The 17,962-nt window shown below is 64.1% G+C and overlaps 2 protein-coding genes across 7 annotated transcripts in view; one reads left to right on the top strand and one right to left on the bottom strand.

The window, feature by feature from the left end:
- KANSL3 (KAT8 regulatory NSL complex subunit 3) overlaps nt 1–7,940 on the top strand; it is a 28,140-nt gene extending 20,200 nt beyond the window's left edge. For all 4 annotated transcript variants that reach the window (XM_066206295.1, XM_066206294.1, XM_066206293.1 and 1 more), the window contains 5 exons: nt 538–686; nt 1,226–1,338; nt 3,498–3,684; nt 4,425–4,549; nt 7,856–7,940. In XM_066206295.1, the coding sequence (XP_066062392.1) occupies nt 538–686; nt 1,226–1,338; nt 3,498–3,684; nt 4,425–4,549; nt 7,856–7,858 (577 nt within the window). In that variant the 3' untranslated portion in view covers nt 7,859–7,940. The remainder of the gene's footprint in view (nt 1–537; nt 687–1,225; nt 1,339–3,497; nt 3,685–4,424; nt 4,550–7,855) is intronic.
- A 2,037-nt stretch (nt 7,941–9,977) lies between these two features.
- ARID5A (AT-rich interaction domain 5A) lies at nt 9,978–16,523 on the bottom strand. 3 transcript variants are annotated; one of them, XM_066206298.1, is made up of 7 exons: nt 16,283–16,523; nt 14,205–14,304; nt 12,560–12,740; nt 12,415–12,467; nt 11,793–11,890; nt 11,551–11,686; nt 9,978–11,381 (listed from the first exon to the last, which is right to left on the bottom strand). In XM_066206298.1, the coding sequence occupies exons 2-7, from the start codon at nt 14,265–14,267 to the stop codon at nt 10,182–10,184; spliced, it is 1,731 nt and encodes a 576-aa protein (XP_066062395.1). In that variant the 5' UTR covers nt 14,268–14,304; nt 16,283–16,523; the 3' UTR covers nt 9,978–10,181. The 3 variants fall into 3 exon arrangements, with proteins under 3 accessions (XP_066062395.1, XP_066062396.1, XP_066062394.1); XM_066206299.1 differs by lacking the exon at nt 16,283–16,523 and adding an exon at nt 15,840–15,981; XM_066206297.1 differs by lacking the exon at nt 16,283–16,523 and adding an exon at nt 14,464–14,873.
- Between the last annotated feature and the right edge of the window lie 1,439 nt (nt 16,524–17,962).

The raw sequence follows: 17,962 nt of genomic DNA, 5'->3' as shown, positions 1-17,962 counted from the left end.
GACACCTTTTTTTCCTTCCTAACTCAAGCTTTGGGGTGCTGGGCTCTGACTGATGCCGCTCCCAGAGCAGCCATGGCTGCCCCTGTCTCCCTGCAAGCGTTGGGGTGCCCTGGGACAGCGGGAGATGTCCCTGCTGATGGCACTGGATGGGCTTTGGGGCCCTTTCCAACCCAAACCATCCCAGGACTCTGTGATCTGGGATAGGAGAGGGAGAAGAGCTGGTTTTTATTTAGAAGTGGGGTTTTATTACGCAGGGCGACCCCGGGAGGTGTACACAGGCACCAAGCTCTCTCCCAGTTTGGAAATCCTTGGATTTCTACGTGGTCTGGACACAGAGAAACTTCTCTTGGAACTGATGACCTTTAAGGCTCTTTCCAGCCTTCCCCAACCTTGCCATCGCCTCGGTGTGGTCGCGCAGCTCAGCTCCGTCCTCCCGCAGCCCAGGCCGCTCGGGGCAGCGCCAGCTCCCTGCCAGAGCTATCCCTGCCTGCCCCGAGCAGCGCCAGCCCTCACTGGCCTCTCTCCCTTCCCTTCTAGGCTGAGCTCAGGCGCTGAGGCCTCGCTGAGCCCGGCTCAGCCCGGCGTCCCCAGCAGCTCTGCCCCCAGCGCCTTCCACGCCCTGCAGAGCCGGCTGGCGGCCGGCGGCGGCCACGGCCTGCCCGCCCAGCCGGGCCCTGCCCTGCCAGGTACCCGCCCTGCCCTCCGGGGGACGCGTCAGCCGGGCTCACAGCCCTGGGGGAGCCTCTGCTCGCCTTCCCCGGCCTGCCGGAGCCGGGGCCTGGGGGGACCTGGCGGTTGGGGCTTTTGTGTGGGGCGAGGTCGCAAGACGCCGAAAGCTCCGGCCGTCCGCACTCACCCTCTGTGGCTGCAGCAGGGAAATGGAGCTGTGCCGGGGGGAGTGGGCTGGGTTTGGGGGAAGGTTCTTCCCCCAGAGGGTGCTGGGCACTGCCCAGGGGACGGGCACGGCCCCGAGGCTGCCGCAGCTCCGGGAGCCTTCGGACAGCGCTCCAGGGTGGGAACTGGGGGTGTGTGCAGGGCCAGGGGCTGGGTTGGATGATCCCGGTGGGTCCCCTTCCACCCAGGACGTTCCATGATCCCATAAAACTGTGGGGAGATCCCCAACGACCCCAGGGTGCTGCTCATTTGAAGAACAGAGCTCTGCAGCCCCAGGATTTGGTGCTGGTGGATCCTCGCAGCCTGAGTTTGTTCCTGCCTGTGTTCTCAGGAGCAGCCTCTGCCAGCAGCCTGCTCCAGGGGCTCAGCTTCAGCCTGCAGGACATGGGCACCAAGGCCTCCGGCCTCCCTGCCGGCGCGGCTGCGGCCGCCTCACCTGGGCAGGTGAGCAGCCTCTGGGGACCCCACGGGGCACCTGGGGGGACAGGGGCTTTGGGGAGGGAACCTGGACAGGCCCTCTGGAGCAGAGGAGGGGAGGGGTGGGCTCTCCGCGCTCCCGGGGCCTGGGAAAGGGGCGGGGAGAAGCTGTTTCCGTGCGGCTGATGCCTTGGGAAGAGACTGGACAGAGCTGGAGAATAAAGTGGGTGTTTATTTTAGGGGACACCTTGGGCAGGGCAGGGCTTGGGCAGGGCTACACCCAGGGTGGGCTGAGAATGGTCCCAAAATGGTCACAAAATGGACCCAAAATGGTCACAAAATGGTCCCAAAATGGACCCAAAATGGTCACAAAATGGACCCAAAATGGTCATAAAATGGACCCAAAATGGACCCAAAATGGTCACAAAATGGACCCAAAATGGTCATAAAATGGACCCAAAATGGTCACGAAATGGTCATAAAATGGACCCAAAATGGTCACAAAATGGTCATAAAATGGACCCAAAATGTCCCCAAAATGGTCACGAAATGGTCACAGAATGGTCCCAGAATGGTCACAGAATGGTCATAAAATGGTCCCAAAATGGTCACAAAATGGTCATAAAATGGACCCAAAATGGTCCCAGAATGGTCACAAAATGGTCCCAAAATGGACCCAAAATGGTCACAAAATGTCCCCAAAATGGTCACAAAATGTCCCCAAAATGGTCACAAAATTGACCCAAAATGGTCACAAAATGGTCACAAAATGGTCACAAAATGTCCCCAAAATGGTCACATAATGGTCACAAAATGGTCCCAGAATGGTCCCAAAACGGACCCAGAATGGTCACGAAATGGTCCCAGAATGGTCCCAAAATGGCCAGCTGGTCCCGAGGTCTCACACTTTGGTAAGTTTTGGTCCATTTGCACATTGGGGTTGAATTGTCCAGTTCCAGCTCCAGGCTGTGAGGTCCCATCCTCCTTGTTCCTCCCTCCAGCCCACCCTTGTTTGTGCTTTTGGGCCCGAACGTCGTCCTTGGTGTGCAGCAGGAGAAGGATTTGTTTTGTGTCCCTGCTGTGTGCAGAGCTGAGTGACACTGACTGTGAGCTCAGAGCTGCACCCCTGGGCAGCACAGAACCTGAAACACATCACAGCTCAGACTGAAGGCATCACAGCCACCCCCAAAGTGCCGAGCTGGAGAAGAGATGGAGAGGGACCGGGGCTGGTTCCCTGTGACATCCTGGGGCCTCCCAGGCAGCCCTTCAGTGTGAGGTGCCCCCAGGGAGGTCACTTTGCCCCTGTGAAAAACAAGGTTTATTTTTTTTTTTTTTGGCAAATTAAAAAAAAAATATAGGTTTAATAAAACAAGAAGTTAATTAGGAGACAGAAAATTAAGGAGAGGATTGACAGCTGGGTGATTGGCATTCAGCCAAGAGTACAGCTTGCTATTTCAGAGGCATTCCTTAAACACTTCTTTTATTGCATCCGTTCGTTGCCTATTCATAAATTATCATGTCTATTCAAACCTTTTTTTTTTTACGAACTAATTTTTGTTTTTGAGGAACCGTTGGGCATGGCCCCTGCGTTCACTTTTTTAGAGCACGGCTGTTTTCTTGGCTGTGTTTTTTTTTTTTTTTTTAATTTATTTTATTCTTGGCTGTGTATTTTATTTTATTATAATATTTTATAGTATTTATTGTTACTTTTCGTTTGGGCTTTGGTGTTTATCTTCCACAGACAGGTGTTGACAGTGGGCATGTCAGCAGCAGGGTTTTTATCGTGTGCTCCCTGGATGTCGCTCTAACTAAACAGGCCGTTCAATTAACAAGCATGACTGCACCTCAGCTGTCTTACTGCTATGTTTAAGTTTTGCTAATAGTGGAAATAAAAACGATGTTTTTACAGCAGAGTTACGATACGTACACTATCCATCTTAGTATTTGCCAAAAGCCAACTTGATAACAGACATTTATAACAGCCCCGCTCAGAGTTTGGGGCTGAAGTGAGATGTGCAGGGGGCAAATCCACCGAGGAGACTCAGCCGTGGCCGGGGAGAAGTGTGTCGACTCACAAGGCTCTGCTGCGGCGGGGAGTGGCCGTGCCAGGCTCCCCTGCCCGTGCAGGAGCTCAGGGCCGCTGTCTGTCTGTCTGTCTGTCTGTCTGCGCGCGTGTGTCCCTGCAGAGCCTGGCCGCCATCGCCGCGGACGCGGGCGGGATCGTCCGCACCATCCCCGTGCCCGCCTCGCTGGCCCTGGGCGCCTCAGCCGCCGCCAAGCCCACGGCCATCCACCAGCTGCTGACCAACGGGGGCCTGGCCAAGCTGGCCAGCAGCCTCCCGGGGCTGGCCCACATCTCCAACCAGGCCGCAGGTGAGCTCAGCGACGTGCCTGGAGCCTTCCCGGAGCTCCCGCTGCTCCGGGCGGGCGGCCGCTTCCCCAGCGTTCCCTCCCAGGGCCTTTGGAGAGCGGGGCCTGCACCGTCCCCGGCGTCCGTGAAAAGCACGGTTCGCTTCTGTCAAAATTTTAAAACTTTAATAGTGAAAAGAAGGCGGTGAGAGACGTAAAGCAAAAGTTACCGGCCTCCGGGCGCCTGGCTTTTCCGCTCCAGGCACAGCTTGCTAACAAAGGATCTTTCCTTTAAAAACCATGTTCACGAATTTCATACTGGGTTTAAACATCCCTTTTGACTTCAGGTGTTGCTGCTTCGTTGCCATTTTTCTCCCCCACCATTCTTTCGTGCGAATAAATCTTCTTGTGGCGCCACAAAGTCACAAATCCCTTGATAACAGAGGCAGTAAATTCTTCCTCTTGGAGTCTTTGGTGTCCTTGCTATTGTCTTTATCCAGCTAGGATGATGTCAGGAATTTCTTAATTCTTTCCCATTTCTTGACCTGGTTCAGATGTTACTAAAAATCATTTTACACCACTATTATGCTACAGCCTAAAAATACTCGTCACCCCGTTGTTAAAAACTAAAAAACCAAACCATGTTCGTACAGCGTAACTTTCTGACACGACACATGCAGCGTTCACTTGAATATTTGCAGAAAGCCAAAGGGATAATGTGCATTTATCACAAGTGTCAGGGATGTTCTCTGTGTGCTCTGCAGGCCTGAAGGCGCCGACCACCATCACGGTGACGCTGCGGGGACAGCCGGGCCGCGTGGGCAGCCTGAGCCAGGCGGGGCTGGGGACAGCGCAGCCCCAGCTGGACGAGCAGCCACAGGGCCCTCAGGTAAGGGCAGTTCCTGGCCTTGGGGAGGACTTCCTGCTCACCTGCGCTGCTCCCAGGTGTAGCTGTGCTGGGCTCCTGTCCCATCCTCTCCGGGCTGTCAGGTGGTTCCTGTGCCTGTTTGGGTCCTGTCCCATCCTCTCCGGGGTGTCAGGTGGTTCCTGTGCCTGTTGGGCTCCTGTCCCATCCTCTCCGGGGTGTCAGGTGGTTCCTGTGCCTGTTTGGGCTCCTGTCCCATCCTCTTCGGGGTGTCAGGTGGTTCCTGTGCCTGTTTGGCTCCTGTCCCATCCTCTCCGGCGTGTCAGGTGGTTCCTGTGCCTGTTTGGGTCCTGTCCCATCCTCTCCGGGGTGTGATGTGGTTCCTGTGCCTGTTTGGCTCCTGTCCCATCCTCTCCGGGGTGTCAGGTGGTTCCTGTGCCTGTTTGGGGTCCTGTCCCATCCTCTCCGGGGTGTCAGGTGGTTCCTGTGCCTGTTGGGGTCCTGTCCCATCCTCTCCGGGGTGTCAGGTGGTTCCTGTGCCTGTTTGGGGTCCTGTCCCATCCTCTCCGGGGTGTCAGGTGGTTCCTGTGCCTGTTTGGGTCCTGTCCCATCCTCTCCGGGGTGTCAGGTGGTTCCTGTGCCTGTTTGGGTCCTGTCCCATCCTCTCCGGGGTGTCAGGTGGTTCCTGTGCCTGTTTGGGGACCTGTCCCATCCTCTCCGGGGTGTCAGGTGGTTCCTGTGCCTGTTTGGGTCCTGTCCCATCCTCTCCGGGGTGTCAGGTGGTTCCTGTGCCTGTTTGGGGACCTGTCCCATCCTCTCCGGGGTGTCAGGTGGTTCCTGTGCCTGTTTGGGCTCCTGTCCCATCCTCTCCGGGGTGTCAGGTGGTTCCTGTGCCTGTTGGGGTCCTGTCCCATCTCTGGGCTCCGCGGACTGTGCTGGCTGCCGAGGAGGGGCTGACAGGAGCCCGGGCCTCGTCCCGGTTGTGTCTGCTCTGGTCTGATTGTCCCTGATGCTGTGGCACCGGGGTGAAGGGGTCCTTCAGTCCCACCCACAGCAGGGTCCCCTCCCGCTGTCCCGGCTGATTTGTCTCGTGCTGCCTCGGAGCTGACGGTGCATCCGTCGTTGCCAGGATGCCAAATCTCGGCATTTGGGAGCCTCCTCATCCTTCCTCCCGTGACTCTGCCGAGTTTCTTGCCGTCACTGAGCTCCGAGCTAGGGCGGAGCTCGGAGCCCCGAGCTGGCGACCCTCAGGTCGCTGGGGACGGTCACTTGTGTCGCTCTCAAGTTCTTTGTCACAGGTGGCTTTGGTGCTCTTGGATCCCCCCCGGAGCTGCCCTTGGTGTCCCTGTCACCTTCAAACGCCCTGAACACGCGGGGGAAGGGATGGGACTGGGCGCGGGGCTCCAGGAACGGGTTCATTTTTCCAGGTGGAGCTGGATGCGGATCCTGGCTTCCCCTTCCTTGTGCGTTCAAGGCGTTCGAGGCTGGGCTCGCTGCTCCGAAAGCGAACTGAAAGCCGTGCTGACAGGAAATGGGGGAGCTGCTGCTTTTGTTGCTAATTCCAGCCCTGACATCGGCAGGGTCACGTCACCCCTGGGCTTCCTGCAGCCCACCACACTCATCCCCGAGGGCTTCGGCCCTGCCACAGCCGAGATTCCCGCTGGAATTCCGGCCGGGGGCTCTGCTTCTGCAGGAAGCTGGGATTTCAATCCTGGGCTGAGCTGTGCTTTGGGGTGGGCGCTTCCCTTTCCTTCCCCCGTGGGCATCACGCGAGGAATCTCCCCGGGGTTGGGTGCCAGGGGGAGGGGAACCCGGAGAGTTCGTGTGGCTGGGGGGTGAGAATCCGGAACGCCGCTTTGTCTTTTCCAGGAACTGCTCCGGGGGGGCTTGGGCCTCGTGGGGTGTCCCCTGCAGTGTGGGGACAGCCTCGCCTCCGCGTCCTCTGGGGGTTCTCACAGCGAGGCCTGGGCCTGGGGCTCAGTTTTGGCCGAGGATGGTTTGAGAAGAGCTCCGAGTCCAGCCCCTGGAGGCAGGAATTCCTTTCCCTTCCTGAAGTCTCCCCCTCTCCACTCCCAGGGACACAAGTTCTAGTCACAGCCTGTCCGGTCAGGCCAGTTCTGAGCTGGTGGAGGTCACAGGAGCCTGGGATGGCTTGGGTGGAAGCCCATCCAGTCCCACCACGGGCAGGGACACCTCTCCTGTCCCGGGGCGCTCCGAGCCCTGTGCAGCCTGGCCGGGACACTTGAGGAGCCTCGGGGCTGCCCTGAGAGGCCTGGCTGGGCAGGAACCCCACAGCATCCTGCCCCAAGGAGGGCCTGGGGGGGAGAAACTCGGGCACTGCCGCGAGAGAGGAGCTTCCTGGGGAGCTGAGCAGGGACACCCTTCCCAGGGGAACTGGGGGCCCTGGGCACGGAGCTGTGCTGGACCCTGGGGAGCGGAGCAGGGACACCCTTCCCAGGGGAGCTGGGAATGGAGCTGAGCTGGTTTTGGTTTTGGAGCTGTGCTGGTTTTGGAGCTGTGCAGGTTTTTGGAGCTGTGCAGGTTTTTGGAGCTGTGCTGGTTTTTGGAGCTGTGCTGGTTTTGGTTTTGGAGCTGTGCAGGTTTTGGTTCTGGAGCTGTGCTGGTTTTGGTTTTGGAGCTGTGCAGGTTTTGGAGCTGTGCAGGTTTTTGGAGCTGTGCAGGTTTTTGGAGCTGTGCAGGTTTTTGGAGCTGTGCAGGTTTTTGGAGCTGTGCAGGTTTTTGGAGCTGTGCTGGTTTTGGTTTTGGAGCTGTGCTGGTTTTGGTTTTTGGAGCTGTGCTGGTTTTGGAGCTGTGCTGGTTTTGGTTTTGGAGCTGTGCAGGTTTTGGAGCTGTGCAGGTCTTGGAGCTGTGCAGGTTTTTGGAGCTGTGCAGGTTTTTGGAGCTGTGCTGGTTTTTGGAGCTGTGCAGGTTCTGGAGCTGTGCAGGTTTTTGGAGCTGTGCTGGTTTTGGTTTTTGGAGCTGTGCAGGTTTTGGTTCTGGAGCTGTGCTGGTTTTGGTTTTGGAGCTGTGCAGGTTCTGGAGCTGTGCTGGTTTTTGGAGCTGTGCAGGTTTTTGGAGCTGTGCTGGTTTTGGTTTTGGAGCTGTGCTGGTTTTGGTTTTGGAGCTGTGCTGGTTTTGGTTCTGGAGCTGTGCAGGTTTTTGGAGCTGTGCTGGTTTGGGTGCTGTGGTTTCCCTGCCTGGGCTGTGCCAGCACCAAGGTCGGTGCTGGGGTCTCTCTCTGGGGAATGAACCGGGCTCAGGGGGAGGTTCTGCAGCCCAGGGTGGCACCACCACGTCCCCAGAGCACTGACCCCGTCCCCTTCTCCGCAGTGACACCACGGAGCCGCTGTGCCGGGGGATTGGTGAGGCTGTGGCCGCCCCTGGGGCCTCCTGTGCCAGCCTGGGCACCCCAGGGTGGCTCCTGTCCTGCACGGCACCTCCAGGACGCTCATCCTGAGCCCGGGCAGGGGCCCTGGGACACTGAGGGACACCGCGGGGACACCGCGGGGACAAGGTGGGGCTGGCCAGCAGCAGCCACGCTCTCCTGGGGACCCCCGAATTCCTGGGGGTGGGAAAGGGGAGGTGTTTTTCTGGGTTTGTTGCTGTTTAATAAAAACTTCCTTTTTTAATTTTTTTTTTTTTTTAATTTATTTTGTTGTGCTTTTGGACTGAGTTTGTGGCCGTGGCCACTCCGGGGGTGACTTTTGTTGAGGGCGGATTTTGGGAATGGTGAAGGGATGGAGGGACAGAGCAGGGAAGGATCCGGACTGGGCAGCTCCCTGAAATCATCAGAGAATCCTGGAATCTCCTGGGTGGGCAGGGACCCCCAGGGATCATCAATGCAGCAGCCCCTGACCCCAGCAGAGACAGCCCCAAACCCAAACACGGCTGGAGCTGCGGCAGCCTCGGGGCCGTGCCCGTCCCCTGGGCAGTGCCCAGCACCCTCTGGGGAAGAACCTTTCCCAAAATCCAGCCTGGCCCCGCCCCGGCACAGCTCCGGCCCTGCCCTGGCTCCTGTCCCTGTCACACAGAGCTGTCCCTTGGGGAAGCTGCGGGCCCCGAGGATTCCCCCCTCAGTTTCTCCTCCGTGGGGATTCCCTCCTCTGGATAGAAGACTCCGCTGATTCCTGCTCCTGTCTGGGACTGTCCCTGTGCCTGTCACGTGTCCCACACCAGCCGGGGACCAGGAGCGCTGTGGAGGATGCTGAGCTTGGCCCGCAGCCCCAGCCCTGCAGGTCCTTTCCCCTTTTCCCTGCACATCTGGGCTAAAAACGGGAGGGAGGTTTTGCCTTGCCGGAGCTCTGGGCTCGGCCCAGCGCGCTTCCCCGCAGGGAGGGCTGTGGTGTGGGGTCACCTCGAACCCGAGGGGCTCCCGGTGGGATCCCACCGGGCACGGAGCCTCCTCTTGGAGCCGGAGGTGACAACAGCCGGGCTGAGCTGGGGATGTGCTCCAGCATCCCCCAGGGACGTGTCTGCTCCCAGCGAGGCTCTGCCGCGCGCCCCAGCTCTCCTTTTGCAGGCCTGAGCTCCGAGTTTTGCTGCTGCAGAGAGGCTGGGACGTCCTGGGGCTGTGGCACCGCTGGTGGCCTCGCTCCCGGGGCGTGCTGGAAGCTGCCGGGGGCAGCTGGATCCCTGTGGCTGCCTCCTGTGGGCAGGGAAACGCTCGGGGTGCCGCCGATCCCGGGGCGGATCCAGGAGTGCTTTGAGGCTCCCAGCACCCCGCGGTGATCAGGGCTGCCCGGGGGCCCTTATTCCCAATTTCTGGCCCCAAACTGGGCCTTTCCAGGTGGTCCTTCCGTGCTGAGAGACAGTTCCTGCTGCCCCTGAAGCTCTCACAATCCTGGGGACAAGGAAGTGCCACCGTCCTTCCGCCCTTGCCGCTGTCCCTGCGGGTGGGGAGCAGCTGCCACGGGGACAGCGAGGCCTGGAGCTCCCCCAGAGCCTTGGGATCACCTGGAGCGGCTCGAGTGGAGCTGCTGGAATCCAAGAGCACCTGGAGGCAGAAATCGCCTGGAGCTGCTGGAACCAAAAAGCACCTGGAGGCAGAAATCGCCTGGAGCTGTTGCTGGGCTGGTTCCCGCTTGGACACACCGCTGTTCCATGGAATTGCTGCGCTTCCCCCAACACTGACACGGAAAAGCTCCTTCCTTCCTTCCTCCCGTCCTTCCCCACGGGATGAGTTCTCAGCCCTGCAGCTCCGTGTTTAGGGAGAGGATCCCCCCCAAACCCTGCCCCGGTCCCAGAAATCAAGGACACCCCAAACTCTGCCAGGTCGGGGCCAGCCAGGCAGGTTTATTCCCGTTTATTCCCTTTCCCAGGCTCCTGAAAACCTCCGGAGCCCGGGATGGAGGTGACACCAACCCCAAATTTGGGCGGGGGGGCCCCAGGGCACGGCAGGATGGGAACGACCATCCCCCAGCTGCTCGCCGGCACGAACAGAAACCTCCAGCACTGCTTTTGCTCCCTTTTTTTATAGATTTGTGTGCGGATATATAGAAAATATAGAGAACCGTGGGGCGCCGGCAGCCGAGCCACTGCCCCGACGGCGTCGGGTACAGACGGCTCCGAGATCAGGAATAAAAACGGCCCGGCCCGGATTGTCCCCTCCCTGTCCCCGGACCGTCGCCCGGCCTGTGCCGTGCGGGGCCCGGCAGCGCTAGGGCCGGTGCGGGAAGGCGGGGACGTGCGGGGAGCTGCGGGAGCGCTGCCCGTGCCACGGCGCCGCCGGGTACGGGCGCGGCTGCGGCGAGTTCCCGTAGGACGCGGGGAAGCGGCCGGCGCCGGTGGCCAGCGGCCGGCACAGCTCCGAGGCCACCACCAAAGGGCTGGGGAAAGCCGGGATCACCAGCGGGTTCACCGAGAGCGCCGGGGCCACCGGCACGCCCTGCGTTTTCAGCCCGAAGGCGCCCGGGAAGTGCAGCGCGGCTCCCTGGAAAGCGTCCGGCGGCCGCGGCGCGGCGAAGCCCGGAGCGGCCACCACGGCCTTGGGTTTGGCCGGCCCTCGGTGGCCGCCCGGCGAGCGGCTCCCGCTGTCCCCGTCCTCCCTGGCCAAGGGGGACACGGCGCGTGACTTGGCGGGGGGGCCGAAGGGCTCCTCGTCCTCCTCCTCCTCTTCCTCCTCCTCCTCCTCCTCCTCCTCGTGGCCGGCCCTAGCGGGGGCGGCGGGGCCGAAGGCGGCGCCGGGGGGCACCCAGCAGGCCTGGACAGCGGCGGCCCGGCCCTCCCACGGCCGCTCCTCGGGCCGCGCCGGGAGGGCGGAGGGCGGCTCCAAGAAATCCTTCAGGTTGGGGAAGCATCCCCAGAGCGGGGGGCAGGCGCCGGCCCGCAGCCCCTCGCTGCGGTACGCGTGGAAGTAGCCGGTGAAGACGGCGGGGGCCGGGCCGCCGTCCGGGGCCCGCGGGCAGCCCTGGCTGTCTCTGCCTCCCGGGGACGCGCTGCGGGCCGGGCCCGCCTCGTTCCCCGCGCTCGCCGCTCCGTGCGGCGCTCCCGGCGGCTCCGGACTCCTCTGCTGGGCCGGGCGAGGGCCGCCGCCCGGCCGGGGCGGCTCGGGGCCGGTGTCGCTCGGTGCCCGCCGGGCCTCGGGCCAGTGGCGTTTGTGGCAGTGCGAGGACTCGGCCTTGCTCACCTGCGCCAGCAGCTTCTTCTTGGCCAGCGGGGACATGATGGGATGGTTCCCTTTGGAGTAGAAGCTGGAGAAGAGGCGCTTGTAGGTCTCGCTGTGGCTCCTGCAGGGGCTGGGACACCCCCCCGAGGGGCTGGGGGCCGTTCTGGCCGGGCTGCAGCGTCCGTCTGTCCCCCGGCCCCGCTCCGGCGCCTCCTCGGCGCCCGCCTCCGGCTGCCCCTTGTCCGGAGCCACCTGCGAGCGGAGGGGGTCGGGCTGTGGGCGAGGGTCCCGGCTCCCCGCCCGCCCTCTCCCCCAGCCCCGCTCTCATTTCCCGGCCGGGCCCTCCCCTCCCCTCCCTGCCCTTCCCCGGGCGGGTTCCGCAGCGAGGCCCGGACACGACCCGGGGGTCGGGGCCGCGCACCTGCTCGCGGCCCTTCTCCTTCCTGGCCCTCTTGCTCTTGTCGTCCTTGGAGACCTTGTACTGCCGCCGGGGTTTGCTGGGGGGCAGCGGTTTGTCCTCCTCGCCCTTGAGGTGCCGCACGTAGGGAAGGACGAGTCTGCGGAGCGGGCGGGGAGCGCGGTGAGCGCCAGGGGAAACTGGGGCCCGCGGCGGGACAGAGCCCCCGGCCCGGCACGGCCCGGCACGGCCCGGCCCGGCCTCACCTCTCGTAGTGGCGCCGGGTGCAGGTGGCAGCGCTGGTGCTGCCGGGGCTGCCCCCGAGCTCGTCGTAGACGTTCTTCCAGAGCCGGCGGCCCGTCACCTGCGGCGGGAGGGAGGGAGCGAGGGGTGAGCCCCGGCACTCCGGGGACAGCCGGGCACCCAGGGGACACCCCGGCACCCAGGGGACACCCAGGGGACACCCCGGCACCCAGGGGACACCCCGGCTCCCAGGGGACACCCCGGCACCCAGGGGACAGCCGGGCACCCAGGGGACACCCCGGCACCCAGGGGACAGCCGGGCACCCAGGGGACACCCCGGCTCCCAGGGGACACCCCGGCACCCAGGGGACACCCCGGCACCCAGGGGACAGCCGGGCACCCAGGGGACACCCCGGCACCCAGGGGACACCCCGGCACCTCAGGGACAGCCGGGCACCCAGGGGACACCCCGGCACCCAGGGGACACCCCGGCACCCCGGGGACAGCCGGGCACCCAGGGGACACCCCGGCTCCCAGGGGACACCCCGGCACCCCGGGGACAGCCGGGCACCCAGGGGACACCCCAGCACCCCGGGGACACCCCAGCACCCCGGGGACACTCCAGCACCCACAGCCACCACTCACCAGCTCATAGGCTCCCAGCTTTTCCACGGCCTTGTAGATCTTCCAGAGGTTAACTGGGAATCAAGGGGAGATGCTGAGGGTCAGGAGGACACGGGGGCTGTGCACGGCCGCCTCCCCCTGTCCCCTGGCCCCGGCGGGGACGTACTCTGCTTGAAGCCGAGGTGCGGGATCCTCTCGATGGGCGTGCGCCGCTCCTTCATGAACTTGTAGAGGCTGACGAGGAAAGCCTCCTCCTCCTCCTTCTCCTTGTCCGTGTCCGTGTCCGTGTCCCCACCTTCTCCCACCGCCGTGTCCCCCTCGGCGCCATCCCCGGCCCCCGGCGCGTCCTGCGGGACACGGGGCTGAGTTTTGGGGGAGCTGCTGCCGCTCCACCCGCACCCCGGGGAGCTCCGGGATCGTTCCCCGCAGCCCGGGGAGCTCCGGGATCGTTCCCCGCACCCCGGGGAGCTCCGGGATCGTTCCCCGCACCCCGGGGAGCTCCGGGCCCGTTCCCCGCACCCCGGGGAGCTCCGGGCCCGTTCCCCGCACCCCGGGGAGCTCCGGCCCCGTTCCCCGCAGCCCGGGGAGCTCCGGCCCCGTTCCCCGCAGCCCGGGGAGCTCCGGGCTCGTTCCCCGCAGCCCGGGGAGCTCCGGCCCCGTTCCCCGCAGCCCCGGGGAGCTCCGGGATCGTTCCCCGCACCCCGGGGAGCTCCGGGATCGTTCCCCGCAGCCCGGGGAGCTCCGGGATCGTTCCCCGCAGCCCGGGGAGCTCCGGGCTCGTTCCCCGCAGCCCGGGGAGCTCCGGCCCCGTTCCCCGCAGCCCCGGGGAGCTCCGGGATCGTTCCCCGCACCCCGGGGAGCTCCGGGATCGTTCCCCGCACCCCGGGGAGCTCCGGGATCGTTCCCCGCAGCCCGGGGAGCTCCGGGATCGTTCCCCGCACCCCGGGGAGCTCCGGGATCGTTCCCCGCAGCCCCGGGGAGCTCCGGGATCGTTCCCCGCAGCCCGGGGAGCTCCGGGCCCGTTCCCCGCAGCCCCGGGCCCGCGGCCAAGTTGGTCAAAGCGCTGGATTCGGGCGAGAACACGAGAGGCGGCTTCCAGGAAAACAGACGGGCAGAAATTCAGCAATTCAGCTCCCCCCCCGCCCCGCGCCGCCGCCGCCGCCTTTCTCAGCTAAAAATGTTCCTCGTTTGTTTGTTCTACATTTTCCGGAGTTATAAAACTTGTTGCTATTTTTGGGCAAAGAAGCTGCTCGGCTCCCAACTCCGTCCTTTTCTACTTTTTTTTTTTTTTTTTTTTTTTAGTCTTTCTATTTTTTCCTTTTTTTTTTTTTTTTTTTTTTTTGGTGGTTCTTTCTATTCATTTAACAGCTTGTGACAGACACCGGATTTTAACGGCTGAAAGAGTTCAAAGCTTTCTTTTTTTTCTTTTTCTTTTTTTTTTCCCCCTTTCTTGGGTGTTTTTGGGCGGGTTTTTTTTGGGTGGTTTTTTTTTTTTTTTTTTTTGGTGAAATAAAAAGCTGCTGGAGGGAGGGAAAAGCTCCAGCGGCACAAAATCCAACCCCCTCTTCCTTACGAGGATAAAAAATAATTCCAGCAACGATCCTGTTTACACGGGACCGCTCACTTCTCCCCCCCAAAATGCCATTCTTGGTCCGTTCCCCCCCTCGCCCCCCACCCAAAGCTGGGACTTCCACATTTCTCTGCCTCATCCTCACTTCCACCGCCGGCCAAAGCGCTGCGTGCCCTCCTCCCTCCGTCCCCCAAATTTCGGGGCGTTCAGCAGCCCCCCCAAAACGCCGGGGAGCACTCACGGCGGGCTGGGCGGTGCTGGAGGGTTCTCGGGGCTCTTCTTGCGGCTCTTGATTGTTCTCCATGGGGGGAGAGGCGCCGGCCTCGGGTTTAGGAGGGGTCCTGGAAGGCAGAACAAAGCGGAGAGGGTGAGACCCCAAACCGCTGCGGCTCTCCCGAAATCGCGGGTGAATCGGGAGGATTTGGCGCTGCCCGTGGGGCACGGCACCTGGCGGCGGCCCGGAGCCGGCCCGCCCGCGCCTCCCCGCCCGCCCCGCACACCCGGGGCTCGCTGCCCCCCGAGCGTCCCCCGCAGCCCCAAAGTTTCCGGGGGAAAACCGCGGGAAAGCGGCGATGCCGAGCCGGGGACGGAGCGGGGCGGGCAGAGCGGCTGCCCAGGTGCTGCCCCCGCCCCGGCCACGCCCCGGCCACGCCCGCGCCACGTGACCGCGGGGCGCGGCCGCCACGCCCCCTTCGCTGTCCATTGGCTGCAGCAAACACGCCCCTTCTCCTATTGGACAGCCGAGCGGCCTGTCCCCGCCCCCCGCGAAGGGCGCGCCGGGAGTTGTAGTCCTGGAGCCGCAGGGAGCGCGCGGCTGTGGGTGAGCGCACCCGAGCACAGGTGTGTGCGTGTGCGCCAGGTGTGTTCACACGGGCACACAGGCGCCAGCACGCTCCTGAGCGCAGGTGAGCACGCCTGGGCACAGGTGTGTGCAGGTGAGCACGTCCAGGCACCTCTCCCCATGTGCAGGTGAGCGCGCGCGCGTGTGTGCAGGTACAGGTGTGCAACAGGCGCCGCACACACACAGGTGTGCAGCAGGTGACTGGTCCAGGTGTCACACAAATGTCACACACAGGTGTCACACACACACAGGTGTCACACACAGGTGTCCATCATGCCCAGGTGTCACACGCACACAGGTGTCACACATGCACACAGGTGTCACACACAGGTGTCCATCATGTCCAGGTGTCACGCGCACAGGTGTCGCACACACACACAGGTGTCCATCATGTCCAGGTGTCACACGCACACAGGTGTCGCACACACACAGGTGTCACACACAGGTGTCCATCATGCCCAGGTGTCACACGCACACAGGTGTCGCACACACACAGGTGTCACACACAGGTGTCCATCATGCCCAGGTGTCACACGCACACAGGTGTCGTACACACACAGGTGTCACACACAGGTGTCCATCATGTCCAGGTGTCACACGCACAGGTGTCGCACACGCACCCAGGTGTCGCACACACACAGGTGTCCATCATGTCCAGGTGTCACGGCCCCACCTGTGCGCTCGGCTCCGGGTGTCGCCCCGTGTGGCGCCCCCCGCGGTGCCTCCCCGCGCGGGTTCGGTTCCCGGCACCGCTGACGCGATTTCCTCCCTTTCTGGCAGCGCTCCCCGAGCGCAGGAAACCGCCGGGGCCTGGGGGGGGCCGCGGGGCTTTTGGGGCGAAACGCGCCCGATTTGGGGCTGAACAACCCCCGCCGCTGCCAACAGCCGCCCTTTCCCCGGGTGCCGGGGCTGCGAGGGGCTGGGGGCGGCACCCGCGCCTAATTACACACTTAATGAGATAACAACGCTCATTAGGATAACAATAACTGCGGGCGCTTCGGCGGCGGCGCTTTCCCGGCGCGGGCTCGAACTCACGGCAAATCCCAACGCCGCGGAGCCCGCGGCGTGTCCGGGGCTCCCTCTCCTCGCCCGGCTCCCCGCGCCCGGCCCGGTTCCGCCTGGTTGAGGCCCAGAATCGCGGGGCTGGAGCGTCGCGGCCCGGAATAGCGCGGGAGCGCTGCCAAGGCGTGACGGCGGCTGAGTAATGGGCTGAAGTCATCCCTTCCCCATCCCGCGCCGCCGGCTGGGCCAGAATCCCCCCCCCCCCGGCATCCCCGGGGGGCCGCCCGAGCGGCCGGGGGCCGGCGGGGGCGGCCGCAGCTCCGGGACCCCCGCGGGGTCGGGGCGCGCCCCGCTTCCCGGCGGGGTCGGGATTTGGGGGGGGGGGGGCTCCCGGCCGGTCCCGCTCGGGACGGAGCGGGCTCGGGGCGGGCGGAGGGACCCCCCCCCCCCAGCCCCCCGGGACCCCCGGGACTCACCGGCGGCGGCTCGGGCCGGGCTGCGGGGCGGCCGGAGCGGCGGGCGGGTGTCGCGGAGCGGGACCGAGCCCGGGATGAGTCAGCCCCGCTCGGGGAAGTGGCGTGTGCCAGCCGGAGCGGGGCGAGCCGCCGCCATTGACTCTTTCCTTCCCGGAACGGCCGCGCCTTTCGGGGTTCTGCCCCCGGCCCCCGAATGACTGGGCCGGGCTTTCCAGCCCCCGAGGGCGCGCTGGCCGCGCCGGAGCCGCGCCGAGGGCGGGGACGCGGCGGGATGCGCGGGGCTCGTGCTCCCGCTCCCCTTGCCGGGGATCCGCAGCATCCCGGGGATGCAGTCCCGCGTCCCCGGATTGGGAATCGCAGCGCCGCGGGGCCGGGGCCGCTCTCCCGCGGGGAGCAGACGGGGCTCAGCCGCCCGAGAGTTCCCCCCCGCGCCCCCCCCCCCCCCGGGATTCGACTCATGAAAGAGCCCTGAAAAATGAGAAAAAACCCAAAAATTCCCCCGGTGACTCATTTTGGGCCAAAAACCCGAGAAGGGAGAAGCGGGGGGAGCCCTGGGCTCCTGTCCCCCCTCCCGGGCTAGGGAGGGGCTGAAGGATTCTCCCGCCCCCCCCGCGGGGAGCCCGGGACTCGGGCGGCAAACGGCCCCGCTCGGGATGTTATTCCCGGTTTTGATCCGGAGCTGCGGGAAGAGCGCTCGGGGCTCCCCCGGCGCGGGAGCGGAAGGGATTCTCGGGAATAAAGAGGATTTCAGGCACAGAGGGGGCGTGGGGGCAGCGGAGCACCCCGGGGGGAGCGCCGGGAACCGCCCCGAGCCCGCCGCCCCCGGGGGGACACTGGGGGGTCGGGGGGACCCGGGGGACATGGGGGGGCGCCTGGAGAGGAGCCCCGAGGGGCGGGGGTCGCCCGGGGACCCCTCCCCAGAGCCGGGACCCTTTCCCTCTGCTGGGACCTCTCCCTTGCTCTGAGAGCGCCCTCCCCGATTTTGGGGCCCCTCCCCCGGTTCTAGGACCCCCCCCCCCCTTCGTTCTGGGACCCCTCCCGATGCTGCCCCCTGGAATATCAGCCCTTGGAATATCAGCCCCTGGAATATCAGCCCTTGGAATATCAGCCCCTGGAACATCAGCCGCTGCAGCACCAATCCCTGGAGCAGCAGCCCCCGGGATGTCAATCCCTGGAATGTCAATCCCTGGAATTTCAATCCCTGGAATGTCAATCCCTGGAATTCCAGCCCGGGAGCGGCTCTGGATGCCCCCGAGGTGCCCGCGCAGCGCCAGGAGCGGCTCCCGCTTCCCGCAGCCGCGGAGGATTCCCGGAGGAGAAATCCCGGGAACGGGGCGGGAGCAGCGCGGGCGGAGCCCGGCGGGCCGGGAATCGCGGCTCCGCATCCTCCTGCTGTGGAATTCCCAGGAGAATTCCCGGGAAAAGCGGGAGCAGATCCTTCCCCTGGGGATCCCATTCCCGGGAAAAGCGGGAGCAGATCCCGCCCCTGGGGATCCCGTTCCCGGGAAAAGCGGGAGCAGATCCCGCCCCTGGGGATCCCGTTCCCGGGAAAAGCGGGAGCAGGCCCCGCCCCTGGGACCCCCAGCTCCCCCTGGAGCAGGAAAATCCATGTCCTTCCAAAATCCCGCGGGCGCCGGGAGCTCCCGGCCGATCCCGATCCCGGAATTCCGCTCCTGGAGC

This window comes from Chamaea fasciata, unplaced genomic scaffold (assembly GCF_029207755.1).
Source record: "Chamaea fasciata isolate MVZ Bird 193981 ecotype frontalis unplaced genomic scaffold, bChaFas1.0.hap1 SCAF_30, whole genome shotgun sequence".
Taxonomy (NCBI): Eukaryota; Metazoa; Chordata; class Aves; order Passeriformes; family Sylviidae; genus Chamaea; species Chamaea fasciata.
Note: the sequence above shows the minus strand (reverse complement) of the source record. Positions and strands in the feature narration are given on the sequence as shown.

What these genes read in the sequence shown, in the direction of transcription:
- ARID5A (XM_066206297.1), bottom strand. Translation starts at nt 14,666, where the DNA reads ATGGACAGCGAAGGGGGCGTGGCGGCCGCGCCCCGCGGTCACGTGGCG. An exon ending in CCAGCACCGCCCAGCCCGCC is followed by an intron (nt 12,741 to 14,204) that starts GTGAGTGCTCCC and finishes CGTGTCCCGCAG; the next exon opens with GACGCGCCGGGGGCCGGGGA. An exon ending in ACCCGGCGCCACTACGAGAG is followed by an intron (nt 11,687 to 11,792) that starts GTGAGGCCGGGC and finishes CCCGCTCCGCAG; the next exon opens with ACTCGTCCTTCCCTACGTGC.